This window comes from Diorhabda sublineata, chromosome 1, assembly GCF_026230105.1.
Source record: "Diorhabda sublineata isolate icDioSubl1.1 chromosome 1, icDioSubl1.1, whole genome shotgun sequence".
NCBI lineage: Eukaryota > Metazoa > Arthropoda > Insecta > Coleoptera > Chrysomelidae > Diorhabda > Diorhabda sublineata.
In genome coordinates, this window is record NC_079474.1 from 26744621 (window position 1) to 26760819 (window position 16199).

Sequence of the window (16199 nt, forward strand, 5' to 3'; positions counted from 1 at the left end):
TTTTACTATCTCCAAGGAATAGTAACATAGAGAAACAATCAGAAATTGTTTCGAATAATTGAACAAAAATACGTGAACTTTAGAAATAATGCCTTTAAAAAATAAACAGTAGCTTCCAACAAATTATCAAGAGTTGAACGGATAGGACGCTTTGCTAGTAAAAAGTAAAAAATTTCTGGCTAATAAGGGTCCTTTGCTTATAAAGCTGGTAACCGTTTAATAGATAGTTTTATTGCTGAAATTCACACAGAACTTATCACTTGGTATAACAGAAGTCTCTTTTTCTCTAAGAAAAAGAGCTGAAAAGACGAGCGTTGGATAATTTACTAAATTATTTTCTTCTCCTCTTTGCTACAAAGGCAATATCTCTTTATGAGAAAATTATGTTGCTGCTGGCTGAATTTCGCCGTCTGAATAATTTTAAAAAGATGGCGAGTCCTCCATATCACGCGCCCGACGGCAGTGGTATGGAAGATCCTGATGGAGTGAACCAATCCTAGAAAATCTGGACTGTTAAGGTGTGAGCAATCGTGCAACAGCATATATGATACCTGGAAATAGATACAGCTAACGATGCACGTGACAAACATTGTGAAATGAATCCCATTGTACCTGACCTTTCTTCTCCAAGCGGGGCTCTATAGAAGCGGATCTCTTCTTGCCTATCTAGTCGTGTGAGCTAAATGAGATTTATTTATGACAAAACTATTGGAAGCGACAAGGGAACAGTGGATCTCTACTGGATTATACACAAGGTATCGACGTATTTGATCTAATTATAGCATTGAAACGGAAACACGAGATGCAAGACAATGAACATTATAAAAGAAAGGAAAACGTGGAAACTTTTATACGAATAGAAGCGATAGATTAGAATAACAAACTCATTAAAGAGTATCAAGGAACAACCCAAAACACAAGAGAATAAAATTTCTCAGCACATATATCCGAAGAAATAACAGACAATACCTCTCGAATCACGGACGCCAAGATACAGACAGGTATGATGATAGACATACAGAACATAAATTACTACAAATCATACATCAAACTAGAACTACTATGTTATATAAGAAAAAGAGAGCGGTTGGAGGAAGCCTCCTAACAAATAACGTTGAAGAAACCAAAGTTATTATGGTTTTTTTAAAAAAAAAGGAAGGAATATATGAATTTCATAAGGAGAAATACCCGGAGTTAACAGAAATGATCAAAGATGTGGTAGATGCTCGGCTATTGGAAATTTTTCTAAACTGAGCCTATACATCTTCAAATTATAGATTTCAGCGATTCATTTGTTCTAGAAAACAAATCATTGTTCTGTTTTGAATTCTGTATATTCTCAAACTTTTCTGTTTTTTTTTCATTTTCTCACTTCTTCTGTTGCCTCGCTTTATCTTCTGTCTTTGCATTTTCCACTTCTATTAATTCAGTCTTTTTGCATCCTTATCACCTTAATTAAGTTCATTTTAGTTAATGTTATGAATTCTAATAGTTGCATTACTCTGTTTTTTTCTTTATGTCCCTTTTCTATGGCTTCATTGATATATTCCTCATTTATTTCCAATAGTGCACATTTGAAGTTCAAACTGTTTGAATTGTATCCTCATTTTGTTATCGTCACGAAAATTACATTTATCTCTATTTTCTCTATTTTTGCTCCCTGTAGTATTTCAAACAACTTTCTATTGATTTTTTCCGATTTCTGTTCCTGTAAGGAATACTTTTTCTATTTCTAATTCTCTTGTTCTGGAATATTTGATTTTCTATAAACATTATTCTTCGTCCCCACAAATTTAAGAATAGTTGAATTCTTCTTCCTACAACGGATTATTAGTGATGGAAATAAGCATCTGATGGTGATTGGAACTCCAACTGTTTTTATTCAAAGAAAACTATAGTAGAAACATTCTTAGCTCTTTATGCCGATCCCTATGAAAGAGATAGCTGTACGACATTGTTAAAAAGAGATTCTTGTATTTTATATTATGGAAATTTTGACTTAGTTACTTAGGAGGAAGAGTTTTATATAATTTATCACTCATCCAGTTTAAACCGCCGCGCCGTGTCTCTTAGGGAGTAATGATCTAGGACTAGGTGTTACATTTAAATATTATACGTATGGGATTATGAATATTTCATTAATGGATTGCTATGTATAACTGACTATATTCTTACTAAAACTTCTGATCCGAAATTCAAACGTAATATGCTTTGAAATTGAACATAATTGAAATTAATATATGATTATTATATCATTATATCAATATTTCTCTCTTTTTGATTGATTGGTGATGTTATCATCCATATAAAAAGTTGGTTGCAAAATACAAGCTACTTTGAGACCATCACATTTTCTTCCAACGTCAAATTCTTAAACAAATCAAAATCATAGTTAGTTTGTTCAATGTGCAGACTTCTTGATATCTACGTTGATGTATAGTATAGTAACATCATAGACTCTAACAATTCGAAGCCATGGAGAAGTTAATTCGAAATTGAATTGTATCCGTATACATTAGAACAATTGATAATTCTAAAGAGGTTGTCAAATTTTCCACGGAAAATATTGGTAATTTCTTGAGCAGATGAGCTTTCCTAAAACTAGGTACTCTGTTTTTCAAATATGGGATTGAGTATGATTAAACGAGTTGTTTTGATGAGTAGCGACGGTAATAACGTAAATATAGGAAATATTGTTTCGACATTACCTCATCTCGATAAATAAATAAAATAACTCAAATTTGTATCCATTATCAACATATCAAGTGAAGAAAGATAATAGGATTCCCGTTGGTTATTTAAAACGAGTTTCAATTTGGAGCATAATTCACTTCGTACTGCGCTGTCCATACTTATCACAAACAAGTGATTCAAATAAAGCTGAATCGCCAGTGGTATTTAGATTATTAAAATTAATTAAAGTGTCAACCTAAATATTTTAGTTATGAAGTAAATATTTCAAATATACTTCCGTGATACAGAAAAATTATACTCAGCCAAGCTATGCACGCAAAGTAGAGAAGACTACTTCTGTGACAGATTCCATATATACTCGCCCAGAATATTTTCATAAAAGATTTACGTATACAATATATTGCTATCGAATACAATATAAAACAATATGGTAATGTTTCAATTTTAATTACTAAATTTATGAACAATTACAGCTTACAAAATATATTCAAATTGCATTAACCACGTGCATTTGGTACGAGAGAGAGGTAGATAAAGAGTGAATAGTATGTACAATAATTTATGTAAATTTATTGTACACAGTCCCCGACATTCATTATAAATGTTCAAAATATGTGTCGCTGGCTTTAGCAATTAGTGTTTGTTGTAAATGGAATGAAATTACGGTAATCTATCAAGAGTCTGGTTTTGCCATTTCCTTACCAGATCTCGAAGGGAAGTAGATATTGAAATTAATTTGACTGTGGAATAGCCCGTCATGTGATAAAGTAGCAAGTGAAGTGTGCTGTGCTATATTAATTTAGTGAGGAGTTGGAAATTTGAATATGAGATATAACTTTGTATTAGTAACTATATTTTCCTTCGTGATAAACATTAACTACATTAACCCCTATTTTGTAAAAGCTGTTTTTTGCGTTGGCAAACGTACCTACAATGATTACATAAATGACATCGATGATTGAAAACGAGACAACCATTCCATCTTATTATTCCACAAACTATTACTTCAAAATAACCCGAAGATTCTTTCAATCCTAGGAAAATTTATTTTAAAATTTCTAAAAATTATAATTGTATTTAGATAATTCTAATATTTTAGAGTAGAAATTTCAGAATTTCTTCTCATTTTCCGTTTTTTCGTCTCTAGGTCGTCGAAAATATATTTATTATCCATTCACTCATTTCATCTATCTTTTTCTATCCTATACTAGTATCATCGTTCATTTGCTGCCTCTGTTTTCTAATATCTGCTATTTGTTCGCTCCACATTTTTCTTGATCTGTCTCTCCTCCTTTTTCCTATAGTATGCTTTCCTATAGTATGCTTGCTTTCTATATGCGTTTTATTCATCTATCTTGCTCAATCCTTATTAAATGTCCAAACCGGGTTAAGATTCTCTTATTTATTTTTTCTCTGATTGTTTCTTGTGGTTAATTCCATTTCCCATTTTTCCATCCTAATTACCTAATTATCATCCTAGTTACCCTCTCACTTCCATGGAATTGCTATTTTATTGTATACAGTTTTACTTTAACTTATATCTACGAGTACTTCTCGATAAATACTGTTTTATTGAATGCAAAGTATATATTTGTAGGAAATTGGGATATGAGATATAGACTTTGGATTAGTAATTATATTTTCCTTCGCGATAAACTTTAACTATATAAATACCTATTTCGTAGAAGCTGTTTTTTGCATAGGCAAACGTATCTATAGGGATTATATAAACCATATCGAGACATCATTCTATCTAATCATTCCACAAGCTATTACTTCAAGATATCCTGAAGATTCCCTCAATCATTAGAAAATAAATTTTATAATGTGATTTCAATTATTCTAAAATTTGATAGCTACAATTTAAAGTTCAAGTTTCAAAATTGAAAATTTCAAATGTCTTGTGGAGGCAGAGCCAAAACTCTTATTCTTTTTCCCATTTTTCCTTTTGTCCTCTCTAGATAATCGGAAATGGATTTATTACCCATTTCCATATCCTGTTCTGTGACCAAATCATCATTTGATCAGTTGCCTTTATTTTCCTATATCTGCTATTCGTTCGTTCCATATTTTTCTTTCTGTTCCTTCTCATTTTTCCCATAGCTCTTGCTTTTCATATTCGTTTTGTTAATGTATCTTGTTCAATCCTTGTTAAATGTCCAAACTAGGTTAGTATTCTATTATTTATGTTTACTTTGAATGTTTCTTGTTGTAAGTTGTTTCTTATAATTTATTTTCTTACTCTATCCATCCATCTATTTTTATAAGTACGTCATATACTTACCGCTTGCCTATACTAAGCCAGCCAATTTTCCGAGAGGAAATTTCGTACTTCTTTTAGTAACAACAAAGGATTTATTAAGGCAAAGTCTGATAATATTCCTGATAGTGATATATCTAAGATAACCGATTTTTTGAAAAATGACGTTCGGGTTAATTCTGCTGAAGTTCGAAGTGCCAAGAAATACGGTAAGTCTGTTGAAAAATAATAAAATAAATGAAAATGTTAAAGTATTCATTCTCCATTACATTGAATATAATTTTTTATTTCATAAATTGTAAAACTATAGGTTATGTTCAAGTAAGTCGTAAAAATATTTGTATTATACAAGGACGGGTTTGTCCAGAACACCGAGTTGGGAGTGAAGTTTATTCAGTTACTTTAACTATTAATGAAAAGTCAAGAGAAATTCAGGATATTTAATGCCATGACTGTAACAATTCAGCATGTGGTTTACACTCCTTTTAAATTTGTTTAATGTTATAAGCAATAATAATTTTTTAAAACACTTTGTCAGTAGTTGTTTTTGTATTGTTCGTACATAATGGTACAAAACAAGCTCGGGAGCTGTTGGCGTGTCTTCGATACTGGATTCAAAAATTGTCAATGCCAAGTTGATCTTTTATTACCGTGAAACTCGAGTCAAAATGCTCATTTTTCTGTTACTGGTATCATTATAGGAATTATTATTCAAGTGGGACGCGTTTTATAGTAATTGTTAATGGAGTATACAATTTATTTGTGAAATTTTCGTACATGTATACAAATTTGGAGCCAAGTTATACTCTAGAGAGAAATGAAATATCAGCAATAGGATAATAAAGCAGATAAATGTACCTTTATTATAATATTTTTCTGTGCTTTGTATCCTGGAAAAACGAACAAAAAGATTTAGGGCTTTCGGTTTATGAGTGTGTTATATTGTGTTTTGTCTTCAATAACAACTTTGGAAACGGTTTAATCCTGTTAGATAATTATATAAAGATATTCATGACTTACTTCAATTTATTTTCTTAATTATACACTTATGGAGTAATAATATTTCGAGTTGTTCAATAAGCTTTATGCTTCGACAAGGTAAACACGATATCATAATTTGAACGTTAATTTATTACTCAATATACTCCTTTCCATGAAATACTCGAAGGTCTGCTCTTAGTTTTATGAGAATGGTATCAAAGTATGAAATTTTTGGAATGTAGGAGCAAACAAATAACAACAATGTCTGGTAAATTTGGTAGATGGCAAAATACCGCAGGTACTCTAATGAAATAATGTTTCGATATGGAAAAAGCTGCACAGACCTTTCTGTAACCCAAAATAAAGCACTGGAATATAAGGTGCCTAGGGCATATATGCTGTATTTTTGCTATGTGGTCTTGTTCATGTACTCTTTGGACCTGCTTCACGTGGATGTTTAAGAAAGATAATTTTCGAATGATACGTCCTTGCTGGACTTTCTTATATTCAAAGTAAAGCAAATATTCCACACGAATATACAAAGAAAACTAAACTGACAAAACTACTTGCTCCTTTTTGTATTGCAACTCAAAACAAAGTATATTCGAATTGAAGTTTTTATTTCATTGTCATATAACTCTAATTTTCTCACCAAGCTAGGTTATAGTTCTTTGAAATGGTGATCAAGATATACTCTAACTTCACATATTTTATTTCTAATAAACGACTTTTAGTTTTTGCGGAAATGATACAAAAAAATATACAAAATTAATGACAATAAAACAATGAACTCAAAATTTTATGCAAACTACTCATAATTTATTTTATCACTTGTTTGGAATTCGCTGATAAAACAAATATTGTTTATTGCCACTGATTATGTGGCATTGATGAGAACCTTTCACAATTTGGTGTTAAATAGAGAATGGAATTATTTTATGCGTATAAAGATTGCGAGCAGATCCAAATTATTTTTGAGATATCACCGATAGTAAGTAAGTAACACATCACTCTATATTTATCAATTATTGATATTGATAATACAATTCATTGGTTGATTTGTTGGTCTCTACTTTATTCATACTCATACTGTAACCTTCAAACCAAACAAAAAATGCAGTTGTTTCTTCTTAACCCGTAACTGGTGAGGTGATTTTTTTGTTACATAACTGGTGATGCGATAATGAGAATTTACTTTTGTTCCACTATCTTACGTTAAATAATCATTTTTCATATGATACACAATAATCTTTTTTAATAGACACGTATAGTGCAAAAATAATTCGAAATACTGAAAATTTCAGGATGAAATTTGCGAATTTTTCTTGGTGTACATAAATAAAAACGATGTATTAGATTTCGAACGTTATGAAGATATATGATAAACTTTTGAGCGTCTTTTTCTCGTTTCATATTTCGAACCAGACTCATACAAAAGATCTCGTTGCATCTTAATAGAAGGGCTCTTCTATAAGGGTTAAAGTCCCACTAGGAAAGGTTAAGAGGGCGTGACTATGTGACGCAAATCAGCTTTTATAACGTTTGGCTTCATGACGATGAAAATTTATGCTTTTATGTTTGAATTTTACGCTATCAAATTTATGAATTCTGAACTATAAATATTTTTATATTATCCAATCTTCGATAAATTTTCACGTCAAAAAATATTGAAATTCAACCCTTAGAACAGCTTTGAACATTTTGGAATAATACTTACCTCTTGATAAACAATATCTATTTACATCTTACACGGTATCACTGATAAATTTGTTAACTATGAATTATTAATAATACCAGTGTTTGATTTTGCATTATGCCCACTTACTTCAAAACGAAATTTGAAGCCAAATGCCTCTGCTGTTGATAAATACTGGACAAATTCTATTTGTTTGTTCTTCCATGGAAAAATTGGTCTTGAAAATCTCGCATATTATATTCGATGTTTATTAGAAGAAATTCAACTAGTTATTGGATATGAAATATTTATCAGAAATATGTGTTATCTTCAAAAAATTGCTGGCAAAATTGTAATGAAATTTGATACGAATATGTTCTGGAAGCTGATACATCCAATAAATTTGTTTTTATGTCTTTTGGCTCACAGAGACCGCTAGTTACACGGTTTATACCAAGTAGTCTTCTTCTTCTTCTTCATAGTACACTAGGACTTAGTCCTGTGTTTGCATCAATGGTTGCCTTGCGGCAGCTGGGAGGATGATGACCAGCTTTCATACCATCTTGCAATCTTTGCCAACCTGTCATCTGACATTCTGTCCAGGTGGTCTCACCATTCCCTTCGCCGATTTCTCGCCCATCTCACTACTTTCTGGATGTCACATATCTCTCTTATTCCATCATTTCTCATGTAGTCAAACAATAGTTCCCGCTATTGATCTCAGCAGTTCTTAAAAGCTGCTTAGTTATAGTGTTCTCTACTCTGGTTTCTACCCCGTATGTCATTACTGGTCTCACACAGGTCTTGTGTATTCTGACTTTGCTCCAGGTAGTCATATAGTTATTCCGGCAAATTACATTTCTCAGGTACCCTGATATCAATGACGCCTTTGTTGTTTGAGCTTTCCCTTCATTATTTTTTAGATTTCAATCACTTGTTATGTTCGCTCCTAGATATTTGAATGACACTTGGTGAGCTTACATCTTCTCGGTTCTCTGGATACTGGGATATTTGCATATTAAAAGCTTTCGCTATTTGTTCAAACCTATACAGTAGCCTTTGTAAGTTATCTTCCTCTGACATATGTGTAATTATCCGTGTTCAGGTATTCGACAATTTTATAATGTTGAAGTGAATTTTCCTTCTCTTTAGTAGTTACATCCCTTAATCGCACCCTATCAAATGTTTGGGTGAGATCGATGAAGAACATATAGGCTGTCTTATTGAACTTTTTAGCTTTTTCTGTAATTTGGCGGATCACAAAAATAGCATCTTTAGCAGATCTGTTCTTCCTGATTCCCTGCTGTTCCTCAGAGATACCAGATGACATTACTTCTCTCGCTAAAAATTTAGTGGAAAGTTTTTTCACTGCACTCATCAAACTAATACCTTGATAATTTTGTGGATCGTTCCTTTCACCTTTTTCTAAAATTGAAATCAAAATAGTTTTTTCCATTCTGATCATATACTGTTGGTGTCAAGTATTTTATTGAATATAGTCCGTAGTTCTTCGCGTAACGTGTTACCTCCATACTCGATCATCTCGTTTGATATTTCGTCAATACCTTGAGCTTTTCTGTTTTTCAGTTTAGTCACCATTTGTATTTTCTCCAAAGAAATGGTACATCTCTCAATTTGTTCCTCATATTGATGTAAGTTTTGTGTTGATTTACTTGTTGTTGAATACCAAGTAGTATTGAACATAACTATTTTGATTTTAGTAGATTTATTAGGCAAAATTTCAAGTGAACTTGAACATCATTCAATTTTACACCAAAAAGGTAGAATAAGATAGAATTCAATTGGAATAGGTATTCGATATGTTCTCCGTTTTCTCGAAGTCATCATTCAATCACCATTCAAATTTCCAGGTAGAATGTGATAACCTACCAATTTGTTACCTAAAGTTGCTGCCCAAACATTAACTTTGAATGAACGTTGGTAATGTGATACCCTTTTCACATGTGGATCCTCATCATAGCAGTAGTGTACTTTATGGATGTTAAACATACCATGTCACGTAAAAGAATGAATTTTGAAAAATTTGGATTGAGGCTTGTCCTTTCTTGTAATGTTTGACAAAAATCCAGTTTAACCGGTAGAGGGTCTGGCAAGAGCTCTTAGACTAGTCTATAATGATAAAGATTTAGCTGTTGCTCTTTAAATATCCTCCAAGTAGTTGATAAAGACGTATTTGTTTGCCTTCCCACTGTTCGATTTTGATCAACTGAATTTGAAATCATATTATCTTCGCTAATGGTTCTCGACAACGTCACTCTATAATTGAACAATGACTTAAGATGAGACCTAAATATTGAGAAATATATTTAGTTAAGAGAACTTATGCTCACTTTGTTAACTAGAAATCATTCTATAGATATCAGTATATGAGGGATGTACAATAAATTAGGTTCCCAATAAGTCTCAGCTTTGAGAGAAGGTGCTAGGATAAATCCCACCAAAGTACCGCTTGTCGCTCAATACCTCATCGATTTCTTGCCACCTGCGACGACAAATATTGTAAAAAAATAATTAAACCAAGGCGATAAATTCAGTAACGATACGAGGATTGACCGAGAGACCATCGCGACAACGCTCGATCCTGCGTTGCTTGTCAAACAAAAGACCAATGTAGACGAAGCCCGAGCAGAGAACACTCGGTTCCTGTACCGTTTGGCGATTTAGGAACACAAAAGCTGGATCACCATTTTTGAGTGTGTAAAAATGAAGAATGTGTTGAAAAAGTAGACAATAGTGTTCAAATAACGATGTATGAATTTATAAAAATGAACAATGTTTTATATTTGTGAAAAATACTACGCTCGTATTTTCCTGATATATGTTTACCTAGAATCATTTTCTCAACTTGATAATTTCTATGATAACGTTGTCAATCTAATAACCAATTCTGCCTATTTCACTTTGAATATACAAATTCAATTTGATCTATGATTTATATACGTGTAGTATGTACTCATACAAATATGCATCAAAAGTTTTTTATGTAACTTACAAATGAGAGAAGTGCTCATTCTTATGGATGATTATGTATTTTTCAATTCAAACGCCTTATCTAGTTGCCTATCCCACATTTGCTTTGAAATTATCTCCATCATCGTCCAAAGTACGAGATATCAAAGCAATAATAAATTAAACGCGATTTTATGCTGGTTTCATTTTATTTGCGTTCAAGCTTAGAAGGAGAGTGAAGTAAAGAGAAAACAAACCAAATCCTCGTCGATGTTTTGTTTTCAATGACTTTTATTTCTCAATTCAAGAAAGAAAAGCCCGAAATGTGTATTTCCATAAATTACTGCTCGACTTAATTCTGGTGCAACCATATTTCTGAGGTTTCTTTATTGAGTTAATTGCTGGTTTATCCAACATAACTGCGCCTAACTGAGAATACAAAATTAAAACATTCCACAATAATACAATACCTAATTCGAGTTTGAGATGATTAAGCTATAGATACCATCGCATTAAATAATAATGATAACCATATTAAATGTAAGCAAATGTCATGATGTCAATAATTTTTGTATTTTAACTTCAACTACTGCTGTAGGTTCTAACATCGAACAAAACTGCAATGATGATCCAGCTTACTGCGATTCTTCTAATGGTTGTTATAACAATCTTTTTGATTTCCATCAACTTCTTCATTCACATACAAGAAGGCCTTACAAAACAACCTTTTGTACAAACTTTCGTCGCCAATAACACATCAAATATTTCAATTGCCACTTTATATATCACTGGATTCCACTTTTTTGTTAAACGACTTGTGTACGAGGTCTGGCTATTAAACAACGAGACTACACGCTTAGAGGGCACCTTAGACCGGTGGGGTCTAAATGAGTATCTAGATATCTTGTGCAATAGCAGTTTGAAACGAATGGGTTTTTTTCTCGTGCCGAAAACCATGTGTGACGAAAAACAGGAGCAACGTATCAATTTCAAATTTCTCGTTAAATTGAATAAAACTCTAGCTGAGGGCTATAAATTGTTGTAAGAGGCCTATGGGGACAATTTTTTAACTCTTGCGCTTGTTTTTGAGTGGTGTAAGCGCTTTAGTGAGTGCGGAGAGAGCACTGAAGATGACCAGCCCTTGGGGGCCAAATTGTGCGTGTAGATCGTCGAATGAGCATCCGGATTATTGCAATGGCTGTAAACACCGATAAAGGAAAGGTTAGAAAAATTTTATACGAGAAATTACACAGGAGAAAAGTCTATGCGAAGCTGGTGCCAAAAGATATGACGCCTGACCAAAAGCTCTTGCGTCAACGAGTCCGCTCAAATTTCCTTGAGAGGTTAGAAAAATCTGCCTTAATAGGGATCCGATTTAAGTCAATGGAAGCGGTAAGGCAAAAAAACGGCAGAGCTCCTAAAGGTCCTCCCCAAAGAAGACTTCTAGCACTGCTTCGATCAAAACGTATGAAAAGGTGTAAGGCGTCGGGAGGGGGTATATTGAAGGGGAGCATTCGAATGTAGAATAATTTTTAAATAAAACTCTTTTTCGTAGCCAGTCTCGTTATTTAATAGCCAGACTTCGTAAATACTAAAATATCTTATTGATAGCTAAGTACATAGATTGGCTAAAACTCAAATTTATAATATTTTTGGAGGCTCAAACATAAAAATGTTCTCGAAGAAATTAGACGTGGAACTTCTTTAAAAATAGGTGCAAAAATAAATCAAAATGGCATGACGTTGTCCGTATCTCCGATTTTAGTACTTTGGATTACACAGTTTGGTCGTATCTAGAAGAAAAAATTCATGCCACAGAAGTAATTACACCTCAAAAATTGAAAGACAGAATTTGACGTCACTTCAATGACAACATAGTTGACTCCAACCATTTGGAAGATTAATCGATTCTTTAGAAAGAGGGATAGGCTTGTGAATGCGTGGAAACGGAGCACACTTTGAACACCTATTCTAATTTAATTTTATTTCATGTTATTAGCCTTGTTTTAATTCTCCAGTATCGGTTACTATTTTTTAATATTAAAATCAAAATATTCCAAAAAACGGTACACAGTATCGAGTTTTATCTAGAGTACTTTTTCATTGTAAAATTAAATTGTGTTAAAGTTGAAGTTAATTTTGCTCAAAAAATCTAATATTGACAAAGTTATGGTCAATTGTCACGAACCGTGTAACTAACGACCTGTATGAGAGTCAGGAATAAAAGCAAATTCATTCGATATATCAGCTTCTCAAACATATTCTCTTAAAATTTAAATACAATTTTCTCAGTAGTTGCAGAAAAATCGTAAAAAATGTGTATATATAATAACCAGTCGTTATGTATAATACCTAGCTATTTGATCACAATAACTGTGACTCAATTTTTATAATAATCGACCTTCCCCAACATCAAATATGCATACGAAGGAATTGTATCATTTCCAGTAAGGCCTCCATATTGAAATAAAATTGAGTGAAAATAAATCTTTCTGAATTCCAAGAAAGAGGGATTTCACTATTAAGACCCTCTCAAGTATGCGGAAATGTGCTTTCAATACCGAAAATCTCCTGAAAGTTTTGAATTGATCCTCGGTTCAATAAAGTTGAAGAATTCTGAAGGTGTTTTTAAAGGAAGGGATTTTTTAATGTATATGCACCAAGATGAATTTACGAGAAGTGCATTTAGAAGATTAATATCGATAAAGAAAAATGCAAATATAATTTTCTCAGTAAAATGCAACAAAATAGTGATTCATGAACAAATGGAGTATGAAAACAAATTCATTGCGATAATTTTTGTACAAAGATCATATTGTTTTTACTCATAGTTGAACAAATAAATATCGTGTAGTAATTGCTTGAAAAAAAAGAAAAAATATTTGACCATTGGTTTATTGATGTGAAGAAGAAACTAACAATAGTTACTTATCGATGAAAAAAAGGGAAAACAAAAAATTTATATATTGTGATATGTCTCTGCGAATATTCAGAGGAATATCACATAACATTGGTGGGAAATAATTTTAGAGAAATTTTTAGTATCGCCGACCATTCAGGTTATTATCGAAAAAGATGTGGACCCACTATTCCTGTCCACACATTAATACAAAATCGATGATGATTTTTTGTTAAAATTGTAATAGAATTAAACTTGTGTAGAAGTGCAATAGAAGTGCAAGGTGCCTACATTGAATATTCATTATGGTTTTTTATTTATTTTAATTCGATAAGTTGACATGCTGGACATTATGCAGTTCAATTAGAAATTTTTGATAGTGTTTCAATAAATAATCACTATTTAAGATCATTTTTATCAGAATGTCTCTTCACAGCAAATCCTTGGCATATAAAACTATATACAAAGTACATAATCACATAAATTTTATCAATTTAAACGAAGAGTACATTTTTGTTGGAGAAAATCGATTGAAAGATTTATTTTTGCCATCTAAGAATTGTAGAGGTTGTCCCTGTAAAAGTAGCTCCTGGCCTACAGATATTAATGTATTTATAATTTATTTATTATATAAACATCCATTAAAAATTCATAATTTTCGAATATATAGCCTCGGAACACTCTGTATATATATATATATATATATATATATATATATATATATATATATATATATATATATATATACATTGTTATGGTATGATAATGTGTAATGTTTATTTTTATAAAATCTTTTTTTAATAAAATCTGATTTTAATTTGGGCGCCATTAATAATTATTTGAATTTGTGTTTGTTATGTTGTATTTTTTTTTAAAATTGGAAATTTTTACGGCCTTGCAGAATAAACGGATACTCCGCTGTAGTTCCACTCCTGTTCTTTTCCTTTTCACAACTTCTTTATCTTGGAAATTGTCCCTTTGTGAGTATTCTCACTTATTTCACTTTATTTAATTGTTTTCACTAATTTCTTATTACTACACTTATACAATTATTAATTATCAATCATTTGAATATTTTATGCCTTTTTTATCAAGATTTTAATTTTTTAAATTTCAATTAAAATTATTTTACTCTTTTCTTTTCTTGCCAAAAAAAATTTCCTTTTCTCGTTATTGATCTCTTCTTCATTCCTTTTTTTTTATTCATTTTTTTTTTAACCAATGATATTTATTTTAAAAGTTAGTTACTAAATTGTCATTTCTAAATTTTTAAATTATTGTGACTTTATTCAAATAATATTATTCTATAATTTCTTTGTTGTATTTATTTCATTCCTATGTTATCAACTTTATCATTGCAGTTGTCAAATTTTTTATATTTTATCATTTATAACCTTAAAATTTATGTTGGTATGTCACACAAATTTTTGAAGTTGGTGCTCCTGTTTTTATCTGTCAATTTATGGATTAAATTCTTTGATTATACAGGATTTGTCAAAATTAAGTAATAATTTAGAATATAGTGTTGGCCAAAACTTAATATAAAGAATGTTATTTATTTTATTGTGATAAACTGCTCTAAATAACCGAATAACAGAACTGATCTTATTGCTTTATTTATATCTTATTATTGTTTAATAATTTATTTTGGATATATTTATACCATAACAATATATATATATATATATATATATATATATATATATATATATATATATATATATTCATAAATTTATGTTTTTCCTATTTCTAATTTCTTGGATTCGTAGGTTGTTTGTATAAAATAATGAAATTTTGATAAAATATCACATTTTTATGTATAACTTAACGTTTCGCTCCTTCCTTGGGAGCATTTTCAAAAGAATAATTAATATTTGATGATTAAAACATTTGTAGAATAGATAAAACATATTAGTAGATATCTATTAATATGTTACATGTACATGTACATGTAGTTACACATATAAATGTGGTATTTTATCGAAATTTCATTATTTTGTCCTACTAACCCAAGATATTAGGGACAGGAAAAAATATATTTATACTCAAATGGTTGAAGAAATCTAGTTAATAGATACTGTCACACATATTTGGAAGAAAATATCAGTTAACAAGCTATTAAAACATCTTAATTATATACAATTGCAGAATATTTCACAAAATAGAGCAAACTACGAGATGAAAGTAATTATTAATACCAAAAGACTTCACACCTTTGATAACTGTTCGCTTTCAGTCTTCACCAGATTCTGTGAAGTATTCAAAGCAGGCGAGGAAAAGAGTAAAACTATATTTTAGAAGATATATCAAATGAAAATTCCTTTGCGTAATTTCTAGAAGCGGCATATCCCCGTTAGCATGGTTTTAATATCCAGTTAGACTGTTAATGAAAGGAAAATATTCTTCCCTGTATTATTCATTAGTGTTGGAGACGTATATTTATCACAAGTTCCCTGTGTCAATCAAAAACGCCAACGAGCGCAGGTGGGATAAATCTATTCTAAAATATAAATTTCCTCAATTTAACGAATGAAATTTATATTCTAATCCATATTTATAACTAACCCAACAAAATGAGAGTTATCTAATAAATTCATCATTCTAATTGGAATTGGATATAATTTGTAAATTTATTCAGTTAATATTTTAGTTGAATCAAAATTTCGCATACACAATGAGAATTATATGCAATAAGCTAAAACCCTCAATATTTTATATTA

At 31.0% G+C, this 16199-nt stretch overlaps 1 protein-coding gene across 1 annotated transcript in view; it reads left to right on the forward strand.

Moving 5' to 3' along the window:
- Window positions 1–3371: 3371 nt before the first annotated feature.
- Window positions 3372–16199, forward strand: part of LOC130448385 (uncharacterized) — a 65958-nt gene continuing 53130 nt past the window's right edge. Inside the window, exon 1 of the mRNA XM_056785752.1 lies at window positions 3372–5163. Coding sequence (XP_056641730.1) covers window positions 5116–5163 — 48 coding nt within the window. The 5' untranslated portion in view covers window positions 3372–5115. The remainder of the gene's footprint in view (window positions 5164–16199) is intronic.